Consider the following 15,425-nt stretch of genomic DNA (forward strand, 5'->3'; position numbering starts at 1 on the left):
CTGTTGCCCTACTCAGTTGTATCCTGCAGAAACAGCAGTCTAGTCCAATATTGTTACATTTAGTAAGCACAGTGCTACTGTGACATAAAGCCCATATTGAAACAGACAACACTTCCAACTCTAATAAATCAGTCACTGGGTCTGTATCCGAATACTTCACTCATAAAACTAGCAGTGGCTTTAATTAGTAAATAAATAAAAGGAATTCATGTAAATCAGGTCTGGGGCAGATTGGTAATGCTCTAGAGAATTTTGTATAGAAATTACCTGCGTTGTGACAGTGCCATTTGTGAATCCATAGTTAAGGATGAACTGGATTTTCCACACTCCTTTTAGAGCACTTACTTCTGGAGCGTAGTATTTATTTTCTGAGAATATATAAATCAGTTTTGTCTGAGTCAAAATTAGTTAAAATGGGCTCCTTAAGCAAGTTAGCACCCTATTCAAACAATTTTTTTTGCCCTGAATGATCTCTGTAATGGAATAATGCAGACCCTTCACACGTCTCACATAGTTCAATCTTACTGAAATCTTGTCCAGAGGATACTTTTAAAGAATTAGGAGGAAAAAAAAAAGATTTCCCCAATTACTTTTTGTAACTAAAAGTTTCTCATTCAGCAGATAGTAAATAATGTTCTACAGAAAATCCACAACAAACAGCCCTCTTTCAAAATGATGGAGAACAATGAGACATGACAAAGACTGAAACCAGAATTGCCCTCACTTGGTGACCATTTTGAGAGGAGCATCTCTCTCCCCTGTTGTTCAGTATGTCTGAGTGTTCTCTTCTACCTCCTGGCAGCATAGGAGGCCACCATTTTGAGTGCAACTTGGCATCTCTCATTGAGAACAATGGGATATGAAGCCCATTTTGAATGAGGGCAAATTCTTCAGTTTCTCTGAAGATTTAATGCACTAAACTCTGGAAAATTTTATGAAAAATAATAGCAAAAAATTACCATTAATCCTAAATATGTCTCCACAAAAGCTACCTGTTGAACCAGATCTATTCAAGAAAGAGCAGAAAGGGAGGAGAAAATGGGGTGCACAGGGAAATATGCTGGATCCAGGCAGTTGGGGGAACTAGGTAGCATGTTTGTACACAGGAGAGTTTGGAGGACAGGAAAAACTTAATAAAGGAGAAGGTGTGTGTACATTCTTACTGCTTGGCACTTCTACAGAGTGGGGTAAAATAGCCAGAGCATACTGGTGAATCTAGTCATAAAAGTTAACATTTAAAACAAACAAAGGGCGTTTTGCTTCATATCTTCAAATCATTAAAATGATCACACTGTAACATTGTTGGAATTTGTGTAGTGTCCATGCATGAAACATTTTTAAAGGAAATTTGCAGACAACAATTGTTTAAAATGGAATTAAGGTTGAGTACTAAAGTTTTTTTAATAATAATCAGGGATGCTGTAATTCTCTCAAAAGTGTTACAAACCCAGGAAATTCAGACTGAAGGTTAAACCTGAAAGAAATCAAGGCACCTTAAGGTATAAAAATGTACAGCACCTAAACAATCTTATTTCTGCCCTGTAGTGACGTGAGAAGAAAATTCTGTCTTTAAACATCTAATTCAGACAAAAAATGCTAAAATGCCATAATCTGAATCCTATTTTGGTATGGTGTCACTACAGGGAAGAATTATGGTTATTTGTGCATTTCCTTAGCTTGAAATGTTTTGATATTTCAGATCTAACCTTAGCTCTGAATTTTTGGGGTCTATAATCCTTGGCTTTGTACCATCTGTAATTATGACTTTATAAATATCTATTAATCTCCCTCTAAAAATATTTATTTTGCATATAATGTTGCATTGTAGCCTGAGATGTCAAAATAGAATTTAGTGGAATCTGATATCCATGCATTTCCAAGTTTTACATATTGTATATATTCAAGGTATAAAATTTTTCGCAGTTGGTGTATTGCATTTGTTTTAAATTTCACCTAAAAACTGACCCAGTTGCCTACCAACTGGAATTCCCTGATTGTAGGAAATTCTATCCAACTTTAAGCAAAAAAGGGAATTTTGTGATTTTGCATTTTGATTGGTGGCAATTTGTAATCTTGGAAGTTCTTCATTAAGTGTCTTGAACAAAATGTTGATTAGAAATATTGTGAATACTCTTTGTTTTAAAGACCTTTTAGAAAAGGTGGTTGATGTAACTTCTCTCTAAAGTTTTGTTAGGACGGTCCTTGGTATGGTATTGAAACTCAGGAGATCAGTGTATAAATTTCTGAAATATATTTTGATTTTAAGATTTCATTTTTATTAGGTGCACCTTTGACCAAGACTTTTATGTTTTCACAATCTGCTGAAAGGAGTATACTGCATGATCAGAATCTTCCTAAACAAACAGAATCTACAGTAAGTATCAGTGATAAGTCCATGCTAATTTTTAGCTTCTAGAACTAACCTTTTGAATATACAACCAAATGGTAAAAGAATTTTTTTTAAATGTTAGTTATAAGTGTTGATAAACTTCAACTGACCAAGTTAACTGACTTTTGCTTTAACTGGTGACCTATACCAATTTAATTTTTGCATTTAAACCTGAGCTGCTTTTCTACACTGTTCTGAATGTTGAGTGTTAACATTCTGCATTTTTTTGTCACCAATACTTCAGATGAAGTGGTAGCACAGAGCTCTTCTAGCTTTACAGACAGAAGTGAAAATTAAGATCAGAAATTGAACGTTCTATGAAATGAGTTAAATGCTACCTACACTCAAACTACTCTCCTTTGCCGCCTGCAGTTGCAGTGCTACGAACAATCCCTCTTTCCTTTCCATTGCAACTAACTACATTTCTCCAATCCTTGCCCCATACAAAACTGTAGACATTTTAAAGGTGACCTGCAATGAAAAAATTTATTACAGTGTAAATTAGGATTATGACTATCCTTTGATGTATAAGGAGCTTGAGGAGAACTTTTCCAAAAGGTGTTTTTCTTAAAAGTACAAAGAATATGAAGGTTTTACAGTTAGAGGAGGTCTTACATGATTGAGAAATGTGGGTTGGGAGCATTTTGCCATCCAAGTGATTTTAGTTAAAAAAATTGGTTAACAAAAACAGTTAAAATAAAAATCACTTTTTAATGCCTCAGATATGCTAAGTGAAATCTGATGACAAACCTACTTATTTTCCAGTTGTTTGTCTTTCAGGGTAGACTATGGGTAAAATTTCCAAGAACACCTAACTCCCATTTTCAAAAGTGACTTAGTGATTTAGGCACTTAGGCTATGTCTACACTACGAAATTAGGTCGAATTTATAGAAGTCGGTTTTTTAGAAATCGGTTTTATATATTTGAGTGTGTGTGTCCCCACAGAAAATGCATTAAGTGCATTAACTCGGCGGAGCGCTTCCACAGTACCGAGGCTAGAGTCGACTTCCGGAGTGTTGCACTGTGGGTAGCTATCCCACAGTTCCCGCAGTCTCTGCTGCCCATTGGAATTCTGGGTTGAGATCCCAATGCCTGATGGGGCTAAAACGTTGTCGCGGGTGGTTCTGGCTACATATCGTCAGGCCCCCGTTCCCTCCCTCCCCCCCGTGAAAGCAAGGGCAGACAATCATTTCGCGCCTTTTTTCCTGAGTTACCTGTGCAGACGCCATACCACTGCAAGCATGGAGCCCGCTCAGGTAACTGTCACCCTATGTCTCCTGGGTGCTGGCAGACGCGGTACGGCTTTGCTGCACAGTAGCAGCAACCCATTGCCTTCTGGCAGCAGACGGTGCAATACGACTGGTAGTCGTCCTCGTCGTGTCCGAGGTGCTCCTGGCCACGTCGGCTGGGAGCGCCTGGGCAGACATGGGCGCAGGGACTAAATTTGGAGTGACTTGACCAGGTCATTCTCTTTAGTCCTGCAGTCCTATTGAACCGTCTTATGGTGAGCGGGCAGGCGATACGGACTGCTAGCAGTCGTACTGTACCATCTTCTGCCAGGCAGGCAAGAGATGAGGATTGCTAGCAGTCGTATTGTACCATCTTCTGCCAGGCAGGCAAGAGATGAAGATGGCTAGCAGTCGTACTGTACCATCTTCTGCCGAGCAGCCATGAGATGTGGATGGCATGCAGTCCTTCTGCACCGTCTGCTGCCAGCCAAAGATGTAAAAGATAGATGGAGTGGGTCAGAACAAGAAATAGACCAGATTTGTTTTGTACTCATTTGCCTCCTCCCCTGTCTAGGGGACTCATTCCTCTAGATCACACTGCAGTCACTCACAGAAAAGGTGCAGCGAGGTAAATCTAGCCATGTATCAATCAGAGGCCAGGCTAACCTCCTTGTTCCAATAAGAACGATAACTTAGGTGCACCATTTCTTATTGGAACCCTCCGTGCAGTCCTGCCTGAAATACTCCTTGATGTACAGGCACCCCCTTTGTTGATTTTAGCTCCCTGAAGCCAACCCTGTAAGCCGTGTCGTCAGTCGCCCCTCCCTCCGTCAGAGCAACGGCAGACAATCGTTCCGCGCCTTTTTTCTGTGCGGACGCCATACCAAGGCAAGCATGGAGGCCGCTCAGCTCACTTTGGCAATTAGGAGCACATTAAACACCACACGCATTATCCAGCAGTATATGCAGCACCAGAACCTGGCAAAGCGATACCGGGCGAGGAGGCGACGTCAGCGCGGTCACGTGAGTGATCAGGACATGGACACAGATTTCTCTGAAAGCATGGGCCCTGCCAATGCATGCATCATGGTGCTAATGGGGCAGGTTCATGCTGTGGAACGCCGATTCTGGGCTCGGGAAACAAGCACAGACTGGTGGGACCGCATAGTGTTGCAGGTCTGGGACGATTCCCAGTGGCTGCGAAACTTTCGCATGCATAAGGGCACTTTCATGGAACTTTGTGACTTGCTTTCCCCTGCCCTGAGGCGCATGAATACCAAGATGAGAGCAGCCCTCACAGTTGAGAAGCGAGTGGCGATAGCCCTGTGGAAGCTTGCAACGCCAGACAGCTACCGGTCAGTTGGGAATCAATTTGGAGTGGGCAAATCTACTGTGGGGGCTGCTGTGATGCAAGTAGCCCACGCAATCAAAGATCTGCTGATATCAAGGGTAGTGACCCTGGGAAATGTGCAGGTCATAGTGGATGGCTTTGCTGCAATGGGATTCCCTAACTGTGGTGGGGCTATAGACGGAACCCATATCCCTATCTTGGCACCGGAGCACCAAGCTGCCGAGTACATAAACCGCAAGGGGTACTTTTCGATAGTGCTGCAAGCTCTGGTGGATCACAAGGGACGTTTCACCAACATCAACGTGGGATGGCCGGGAAAGGTGCATGATGCTCGCATCTTCAGGAACTCTGGTCTGTTTCAAAAGCTGCAGGAAGGGACTTTATTCCCAGACCGGAAAATAACTGTTGGGGATGTTGAAATGCCTATATGTATCCTTGGGGACCCAGCCTACCCCTTAATGCCATGGCTCATGAAGCCGTACACAGGCAGCCTGGACAGTAGTCAGGAGCTGTTCAACTACAGGCTGAGCAAGTGCAGAATGGTGGTAGAATGTGCATTTGGACGTTTAAAGGCACGCTGGCGCAGTTTACTGACTCGCTTAGACCTCAGCGAAACCAATATTCCCACTGTTATTACTGCTTGCTGTGTGCTCCACAATATCTGTGAGAGTAAGGGGGAGACGTTTATGGCGGGGTGGGAGGTTGAGGCAAATCGCCTAGCTGCTGGTTACGCGCAGCCAGACACCAGGGCGGTTAGAAGAGCACAGGAGGGCGCGGTACGCATCAGAGAAGCTTTGAAAACCAGTTTCATGACTGGCCAGGCTACGGTGTGAAAGTTCTGTTTGTTTCTCCTTGATGAAACCCCCCGCCCCTTGGTTCACTCTACTTCCCTGTAAGCTAACCACCCTCCCCTCCTCCCTTTAATCATTGCTTGCAGAGGCAATAAAGTCATTGCTGCTTCACAGTCATGCATTCGTTATTCATTCATCACACAAATAGGGAGATGACTACCAAGGTAGCCCAGGAGGGGTGGTGGAGGAGGGAAGGAAAATGCCGCACAGCACTTTAAAAGTTTACAACTTTAAAATTTATTGAATGACAGCCTTCTTTTTTTTGGGGCAATCCTCTGTGGTGGAGTGGCTGGTTGGCCGGAGGCCCCCCCAGCGCGTTCTTGGGCGTCTGGGTGTGGAGGCTATGGAACTTGGGGAGGAGGGCGGTTGGTTACAGAGGGGCAGCAGTGGCAGTCTGTGCTCCAGCTGCCTTTGCTGCAGCTCAACCATACACTGGAGCATACTGGTTTGGTCCTGCAGCAGCCTCAGCATTGAATCCTGCCTCCTCTCATCGCGCTGCCGCCACATTTGAGCTTCAGCCCTCTCTTCAGCCCTCTCTTCAGCCCGCCACTTACTCTCTTCAGCCCTCCACCTCTCCTCCTGGTCATTTTGTGCTTTCCTGCACTCTGACATTATTTGCCTCCACGCATTCGTCTGTGCTCTGTCAGTGTGGGAGGACAGCATGAGCTCGGAGAACATTTCATCGCGAGTGCGTTTTTTTTTCTTTCTAAGCTTCACTAGCCTCTGGGAAGGAGAAGATCCTGTGATCATTGAAACACATGCAGCTGGTGGAGAAAAAAAAAGGGACAGCGGTATTTAAAAAGACACATTTTATAAAACAGTGGCTACACTCTTTCAGGGTAAACCTTGCTGTTAACATTACATACATAGCACATGTGCTTTCGTTACAAGGTCGCATTTTGCCTCCTCCCACCGCGTGACTACCCCCTCAACCTTCCCCCCTCCCTGTGGCTAACAGCGGGGAACATTTCTGTTTAGCCACAGGCAAACAGCCCAGCAGGAATGGGCTCCTCTGAGTGTCCCCTGAAGAAAAGCACTCTATTTCAACCAGGTGACCATGAATTATATCTCACTCTCCTGAGGATAACACAGAGAGATAAAGAACGGATTTTGGTTGAATGCCAGCAAACATACACTGCAATGCTTTGTTCTACAGTGATTCCCGAGTACGTGTTACTGGCCTGGAGTGGTAAAGTGTCCTACCATGAAGGACGAAATAAGGCTGCCCTCCCCAGAAACCTTTTGCAAAGGCTTTAGGACTACATCTAGGAGAACCGCAAATGCCAGGGCAAAGTAATCCTTTCACATGCTTGCTTTTAAACCATGTATAGCATTTTAAAAGGTACACTCACCAGAGGTCCCTTCTCCGCCTGCTGGGTCCAGGAGGCAGCCTTGGGTGGGTTCGGGGGGTACTGGCTCCAGGTCTAGGGTGAGAAACAGTTCCTGGCTGTCGGGAAAACCGGTTTCTCCGCTTGCTTGCTGTGAGCTATCTACAACCTCCTCCTCATCATCATCTTCTTCGTCCCCAAAACCTACTTCCGTATTGCCTCCATCTCCATTGAAGGAGTCAAACAACATGGCTGGGGTAGTGGTGGTTGAACCCCCTAAAATGGCATGCAGCTCATCATAGAAGCGGCATGTTTGGGGCTCTGACCCAGAGCGGCTGTTTGCCTCTCTGGTTTTCTGGTAGGCTTGCCTCAGCTCCTTCAGTTTCACGCGGCACTGCTTCGGGTCCCTGTTATGGCCTCTGTCCTTCATGCCCTGGTGACATGAATTAATAGTGACATGAATTAATTTAGTCGTTAAAAGCGACCTGAGAAAATGTCTTGAATTTTTCTAACAGCCCTCATATATATTAATATGTATGTTTGAAGTCCACCTAATGTTTTAAAAAAAACTTCCCCCTCATTCCTCCTTGAATGTTGCCATTTAGGGGACGCCCATTTGCCTTCAGTAGCTCACAAACCCCATGATCACATTAATCATTGAGCTGTCATCTGAGCTCCTGCTATTGAGCTGCCCCCTTCTCATACTCTGTGCTGGGAAGCAACAATGTAGCATCTTCAATAAAAATACTATAACAACTTTAACTAAATCAATTTAGAACTGTGTAAGTACAGAGGGAATAGAAAGTGGAATGTTTGCCTCGGTTAGATACGCAAATAGAAGTGTCAGCTGAAGGCAAACCTGAAGTCCCCCGAACTACTCTTGTTTTTCCTTGAAAATTGCAGGGGAGAGCAGAAAGATCAGAATAGCTATTTTTTACTCTTATAAAAAGCAAGAAAATGTGGATTTTGACAAAAATAAAGTAGAAATGAATCTTTGTGAACAATGAATAGGGCCCTACCAAATTCATGACTCTGAAAAACACATCATGGACCGTGAAACCTGGTCTCTCCCGTGAAATATGGTCTTCTGTGTACTTTTACCTTATACCAGTGGCTCTCAACCAGGAGTACACGTACTCCTGGGAGTATGCAGAGGTCTTCCAAGAGGTACATCAACTCATTTAGATATTTGCCTAGTTTTACAACAGGTTACATAAAAAGCACTAGCGAAGTCAATACAAACTAAAATTTCATACACACAATGGCTTGTTTATATTGCTCTATGTATTATACACTGAAATGTAAGTACAGTATTTATATTCCAATTGATTTATTTTACAATTATATGGCAAAAATGAGAGAGTCAGTAATAGTGTCCTGTGACACTTTTTTATATTTTTGTCTGATTTTTGTAAACAGGTAGTTTTTAAGAGAGGTGAAACTTGGGGTATGCAAGACCAATCAGACTCTTGAAAGGGGTACAGGAGTCTGGAAAGGTTGAGAACCACTATACTGTACAGACTTAATGGGGGGAGACCACCATTTCTCCAACTGGGGTCCTAACCCAAAAGGAGGTTGTGGGAGGGGGGTTGCAAGGTTATTGTAGGGGATCACAGTAGTACCACCCTTACTTCTGCACTGCCTTCAGAGTTGGGTGGCCGGAGAGCAGAAGCTGCTGGCCAGACATCCAGCTCTGAGGGCAGTGCTCCACAAGGAGCAGCGCAGAAGTAAGGGTGGCAATAATGTACCATTTCATCCTTACTTCTGAGCTGCTGCTGGCGGCAATGCTGCCATCAGAGCTGGGCTCCAGGCCAGCAGCTCCCACTCTCTGGTCACCCAACTCTGAAGGCAGTGCCACCATCAGCAGCAGCACAGAAGTAAGGCTGGCAATACTACGAGCCCCCTACAATAACCTTGCGACAACCACCTTTTGGATAAGGACCCCTACAGTTTTACCACTGTGAAATTTCAGATTTACATATCTGAAATCATGAAATTACAATTTTTAAAATCCTGTGACCATGAAATTGACCAAAATGGACCATGAATTTAGTAGGGCCCTAACCATGAGTCTCATAAAATGAAAAAATGAACAAACTTTAAAAGCTTTCCAGGTCGTCTTTAATGCATCATAACTTACTAACATTCCTTTGCTAACTTTGCTAACATTCCAGAATGGAAACTATGATTTTACCAGTAATTCATGTATTAACTATCAGCACTTGTTACCACCAGACTATCATACTTTTTAACATTGAGTCTTCTGTAGCGCCCAGCCCACCCACTTAGCATTCAGGCCCATCCCCAAGACCCAGCTCTGCTCCAGCCCCAGCACTTGCCTGGCTCCCCCCGCCTGCCAGGGAGTGGGGTCAGGGCATGGGGGCTTGCACCCACAAGCCCCGACCCCACTCCTCAGCAGAAGCACCAGGTGAGTGAAGCAGGGCAAGCCCCCACACCTCAACCCTGCTGTCTGGCAGATGCGCCGGGTGGAGTGGATTGGGGGATGGGGACGCCTCAATTGGCTGGGGCCGCTGGGCATGACCCAGTGGTAATCCACCACTGGGAGGAGGGTGGGTGGGCAAGTGAGTGTGCGGTTTGGCGGCAGCAGAGTTGATCCTCAAAAAAGGTAGGCCTGCCTCCTTGGGGAGCCAGGCCTGGCGTGGGACGGGAATGGGTGCTGGGAGCCATGCACATTGGAGAGCAGCATCTCCTTCCGGAGCTGGCTGTGCACCCAGGGCCCCAGGGGGACCCTGGCCAGAGCGTCCATTACCCTACGCAAGGCCTGCTGGAAGGGATGGGGGGAGGCGGGTCCCTCCTGTCATTGCCCGCCCACCCAAATGTCCCATCCTGGCTACTCCACTAGTAGGAAGTGTAAAATTTTCCAATTCTGCTTATGGTATCTCCTTCCAAAAATATTTGCTTTTATCTTGAATATCTCAGACGTTCTTTAACAAATTATTTTGAGGCATCCTACAGAAATTTAAAATACAATATTTCATATTAACAGGGCTTGAAAACAGCTGGATGTGTAAAACTTGGTAAGTGATTAATTTAGTTCTTAAATGTAAATGAAACTTTCTAACAACTTGCCAGGTTCCTAGTGCATTGTGAGTTACCTTGAAGTAATGGTGGGAGGCCAAAAGGAGTTAGTTACCCTGTGTGCACTAGCTGGTCACCAAACTAGTTGGTCCAGCTGCAGGAGATGTGCACTGCATAGTCACCAAACATCTTAAATTCTTAATCCTTTTTTAAATCTACCATAGTTTTTGTAGCTTATAGCCTATTACACTTTGTTACAATAATATTTAGGTTTCCATGACTTAAAAATTATTCCTATTCAATTGTAGCTGTTATACTAATGTATAAACAGTCTTATCTTTTCATCTTCGTTTCCAAACTACTCTAAATCTGTATGTACTATATAAATATTGAGTTAATTTTCATTTTATTTTACAATATGAACTAATTTTCTCTCTCACACTATTTTGGAGCTTCATTAATGAGGTTAAATTAGTGTACGCCTGAAGTATTTACAATTAATTCTGTTCTGTTGCTCAGAAGCACCAAATACAAGCTGAAAGGAAAGCTACTTACATGAATATATTAAAGGATACTGTGAACTGAAATCATATATTACGTAGTTACCTTTAATACGAATTGGGTAGAACATAAAAACTGAAAGGAATTTTGAAATCCTATTTACTTCATATTGATATAAGAATTTAATATTTGGATTTCTCTAAGATTGGTCATTGAAAACCAGTGGAATTAGTTCAACTCCTGAAACTTTACTGTAAGCACTTTTAGTTCTCAGTGCTGCAGTGCTTGGGTTACAAACACTTCAGGGAAGTGTTAAAAGAAAAAAATAACTGTTTCTACCGGAATAAAAACATTTTTATTAGCCTTGGATTTTATAAAGGCTTTGTTTTCTACAAAGGGTAAAATTTGAATCCAGTTTGACTTAAAAGCATCATTTTGAAATTAAGAATACCACAAAAATTGCTTGCCTAACATATTTATATTAAAATCTCTTGTTTTCCAGATAATCTTGAAATGGGCAACAAAACACCAGCTGATACTATACCTCAGATTCCTCTTTCCAGTTCCACTGATATAAGAGGTCAAATTTCAGAAATTCCAGTAGAAATCACAGATATTGGTAATTGCCATTCATTCAAAACTGCCCCTTTTATGTATTTGTTTAAATTTAGTACATAAATATATAAATGTTTACTCATTCAGCGTGTACATTCCATTTATTAGTTTTTGAAAAAGTCGCATCCTTTAAAAAATGGAAGTTGAATCCTATCAAGGAAAATAGAAAGAAGCATAAACTCTGGAAAATCAAGTGTAAAAATATGATTAGGAAGGCCAAAAGAGAATTTGAAGAACAGTTTGCCAAAGACTCAAAGTAATTGCAAGAAGTGTTTTAAGTACATCAGAAGTAGGAAACCTGCCAAATAACCAGTGGGGCCAATAGATGATTGAGATGCTAAAAGAAAAGGAGTACTAGTGGCGCCTTAGAGACTAACCAATTTATTTGAGCATAAGCTTTCGTGAGCTACAGCTCACTTCATCGGATGCTTATGCTCAAATAAATTGGTTAGTCTCTAAGGTGCCACTAGTACTCCTTTTCTTTTTGCAAATACAGACTGACACGGGTGCTACTCTAAAACCTGAGATACTAAAGGAGCACTCAAAGATAAGGCCATTGCACAGAAACTAAATGACTTCTTTGCATCAGTCTTCACGGCTGACGACGTAAGGGAAATTCCCAGATCTGAGCCATTCTTTTTAGGTGACAAATCTGAGGAACTGCCCCAGATTGAGGTGTCATTGGAGGAGGTTTTAGAACAAATTGATAAACTAAACAGTAATAAGTCACCAGGACCAGATGCTCTTCACCCAAGAGTTCTGAAGGAACTCAATGTGAAATTGCAGAACTAACAACTGTGGTATGTAAACTGTCATTTAAATCAGCTTCTGTACTAGATGACTGGAGGTTAGCTAATGTGACACCAATTTTTAAAAAGGGTGCCAGAGGCGATCCTGGCAATTACAGGCCGGTGAGCCTTACTTCAGTACCGGGCAAACTGGTTGAAACTGTAGTAAAGAACAGAATTATCAGACACATAAAAGAACACGATTTGTGGGGGAAGAGTCAACATGGCTTTTGTAAAGGGAAATCATACCTTACCAATCTATTAGAATTCTGAGGGAGTCAACAAGCATGTGGACAAGAGGGATCCAGTGGATATAGTGAACTTAGACTTTTCAGAAAGCCTTTGACTAGGTCCCTCACCAAACATTCTTAAGCAAAGTAAGCTTCATGGGATAAGAGGGAAGTCCTCTCATGGATCAGTAACTGGTTAAAAGATAGAAAACAAAGGGTAGGAATAAATGGTCAGTTTTCAGAATGGAGAGATGTAAATTGAGGAGTCCCACCAAGGATATGTACTGGGACTTGTGCTGTTCAACACATTCATAAATGATCTGGAAAAAGGAGTGAACAGTGAAGTGGCAAAATTTGCAGACGATACAAAATTACTTAACTATTTAAGTCCAAAGCAGACTGCAAAGAGTTACAAAGGGATCTCACCAAACATGGTGACTGGGCAACAAAATGGCAGATGTGTTAGTCTGTATTCGCAAAAAGAAAAGGAGTACTTGTGGCACCTTAGATGAAATTCAATGTTGATAAATGCAAAGTAATGCATGTTGGAAAACATAATCCCAACTATACATATAAAATGTTGGGGGTCTAAATTAGCTCTTACCACTCAAGAAAGAGATCTTGGAGTTATTGTGGATAGTTTTCTTAAAAACATCCACTCAGTGTGCAGCAGCAGTCAAAAGAGCTAACAGAATATTGGGAATAATTAAGAACGAGATAGATAATAGGACAGAATATTATATTGTGTCTATATAAATCCATGGTATGCCCACATCTTGAATACTGAGTGCAGATGTGGTCGCCCCATCTCAAAAAAAAAATAAAAATAAAAATAAAAAATATTGGAATGGGAAAAGATTCAGAAAAGAGCAACAAAAATGATTAGGGGTATGGAACAGCTTCCATATGAGGAGAGATTAATAAGACTGGGACTTTTCATCTTAGAAAAGAGATGACTAAGGGGAAATATTGAAGAGGTCTATAAAATCATAATAGGTGTGGAGAAAATAAATAAGGAAGTGTTATTCATTCTTTCACATAACACAAGAACTAGGGGTCACCAAATCAAATTAATAGGTTACAAGTTTAACACAAACAAAGTATTTTTTCACACAACGCACAGTCAACCTGTGGAACAGTTTGTCAGAGGATGTTGTGAAGGCCAAGACTATAACAGTGTTCAAAAAAGAACTAGACAGGTCAATCAATGGCTATTAGCCAGGATGGGCAGGGACAGTGTCCCTAGCCTCTGTTTGCCAGAAGCTGGGAACCGGTGACAGCCTACTGTAAATATGAATTTCTTAGTATATTTGAGAAATTGAGCATACTTTAATGTACTTCTGTTTGAATTTCCTTTTTGAAATTGTCCATGTATTGTCATGTTTTACTCATAATTGTTTGGGTTTCTAATTATCTAATCAATCCTCACTTGTGTGTTTACAGAGTCTGCAAAATTATGCTTTAATGATTATAACACATTTTCACTGTATAGTTATGAAAACCTGAGGACATAAACAATTTTCCAAAATCATGGTATTTGGGGGAATAAAATAAGCAAATTATAAAAGACTTAATTTGGCATTGTGGATTAAGTACCTTCCAAATTTAGGTTTAAATAATGAAATATAAAAGTATCTGAATGGTTCATGTTTGTAGTTACTACAAGCATCTTGTGTTTAAAACTCTTGTATTGAGACATGAAGTTTTGTAAGTCCCTGAAAGTAGGAATATCTTAAATGGGAGATGCTGAACAGCTTTAACAATAGCGATTGTTCTCAATGCTAATTCTGAATTTGCTTTTTTTCAAAGTTGACGGAATTTAAATGTTTTCTGTTTTTAGGTTTTGGTAACCGTTGTGGAAAGCCAAGAGGACCAAGAGAGCAACCATCAGAATGGACATGATGAAAAAGAAAATGGTCACTCTGGAAAAGTCAAGTGCCACTGAAAACTAAATAAACAGTATTCCACTCTTTACTTTTTGGGGACTAACACAGAACAGTGTAGTTTTATAACTACAGAATGGTACACTTTTTACTTTACATCCCACATAAAACCTTAAATATTATTCACAACAGTGGATTCCAGTATTACAACCTATCTTTTTGCTGGGACCATCTACCTGCCTTATTACACCTAGGAGAAAGTATTACATATGGTTTATTTTGTAACTTTCAAGTATTATTGCCTTAATGTCTTTTAACCCTGTTACACGCTGCTTGTAGACATTTGTTAATATAGTGATACTTTTGACAAATTGAGTTTATGGACTACTTTTTGCTAACTTTTGATTACCTTGTAAGCATTATTTTGTATATGTACAGGGCAAGTAGGAATATAATTTGATAAAGTTGCAATCATAAAATATTAACAGAAGATGTAAGAAATCTCTGCATGTTCTAAATTCATGTGTATCTTATTTGTAAATTATTTGCCCTGAAATTTTAGAAAATGGTTTCTGATTTAAAAACAAAAAAATTCTGGACATACAGCCAGAATTGCAGGTTTGCAGAGATAAAGATTGTAATACGTTTTGTAAATTGTAAGCAAAAGGTTATTTTTATATTATATACTGTTGGTCAGACCTAATTTGTTCCGGTTTTCATCTAGTCATGGAGATTCAGTAAGTGCCTTGGAACAATATTGAATTCTCTTAGCCTATGTATGTTGCTTCAGTGTTTGAGTTCATCTGGGTTTAGAAATGTATAAAAACAAAAAATTGTTTAGTGTATCTGACCTTCCAGTAAAATAGAACCAATTCTAAGTAACCATCACTTGTTAGTTTTCATTTTAATATTTCATAAGTTTCAATTTATAGAGATGAATTTCCTAAAAGCTTCCTACATAATAGCTGGTTTAATGCTACAGTATAATATGGTGTGTATTTCTACTTTTGTACAAACATTTCAGGACACACTGGTAAAGGGACTATTTGAGAGCCATTATTTTCCATTGTGCTGGTAAAAATAGTATTTTGATCATTCAGCAAGTGTGTGTATGTGTGAAAGCAACTTATATGAAGATTCACATAGAGCCCTTGCAGCTACACTGAATCTTGGCAGCATACCATGCCAAGGATTAATCCTTATAAGGATTCTCTACTTCT

General features: G+C 41.1%; 2 protein-coding genes across 2 annotated transcripts in view; one reads left to right on the top strand and one right to left on the bottom strand.

Annotated features, from left to right (window-relative positions):
• The window catches only part of PTPN12 (protein tyrosine phosphatase non-receptor type 12), a 149,635-nt gene extending 134,548 nt beyond the window's left edge, over positions 1-15,087 (top strand). The window contains exons 15-18 of the mRNA XM_084616660.1: positions 2,283-2,374; positions 10,157-10,187; positions 11,192-11,308; positions 14,163-15,087. Of these exons, the coding sequence (XP_084472786.1) occupies positions 2,283-2,374; positions 10,157-10,187; positions 11,192-11,308; positions 14,163-14,224 (302 nt within the window). The 3' untranslated portion in view covers positions 14,225-15,087. The remainder of the gene's footprint in view (positions 1-2,282; positions 2,375-10,156; positions 10,188-11,191; positions 11,309-14,162) is intronic.
• On the bottom strand, positions 5,902-10,137 carry LOC311514235 (uncharacterized protein). Its single transcript, XM_084616662.1, has 2 exons — positions 7,174-10,137; positions 5,902-6,585 (listed from the first exon to the last, which is right to left on the bottom strand). Exons 1-2 carry the CDS (start codon positions 7,577-7,579, stop codon positions 6,059-6,061), a joined length of 933 nt encoding a protein of 310 aa, XP_084472788.1. The 5' UTR covers positions 7,580-10,137; the 3' UTR covers positions 5,902-6,058.
• Positions 15,088-15,425: the final 338 nt, after the last annotated feature.

This window comes from Lepidochelys olivacea, assembly GCF_965140295.1.
Source record: "Lepidochelys olivacea isolate rLepOli2 genome assembly, chromosome: 1".
Classification (NCBI taxonomy): Eukaryota; Metazoa; Chordata; order Testudines; family Cheloniidae; genus Lepidochelys; species Lepidochelys olivacea.

Coding starts and splice junctions, on each gene's coding strand:
- LOC311514235 (XM_084616662.1), bottom strand. CDS start 7,579: ATGAAGGACAGAGGCCATAACAGGGACCCGAAGCAGTGCCGCGTGAAA. Junction 6,586..7,173: donor AGGCGGAGAAGGGACCTCTG/GTGAGTGTACCT, acceptor TTTCTCCACCAG/CTGCATGTGTTTCAATGATC.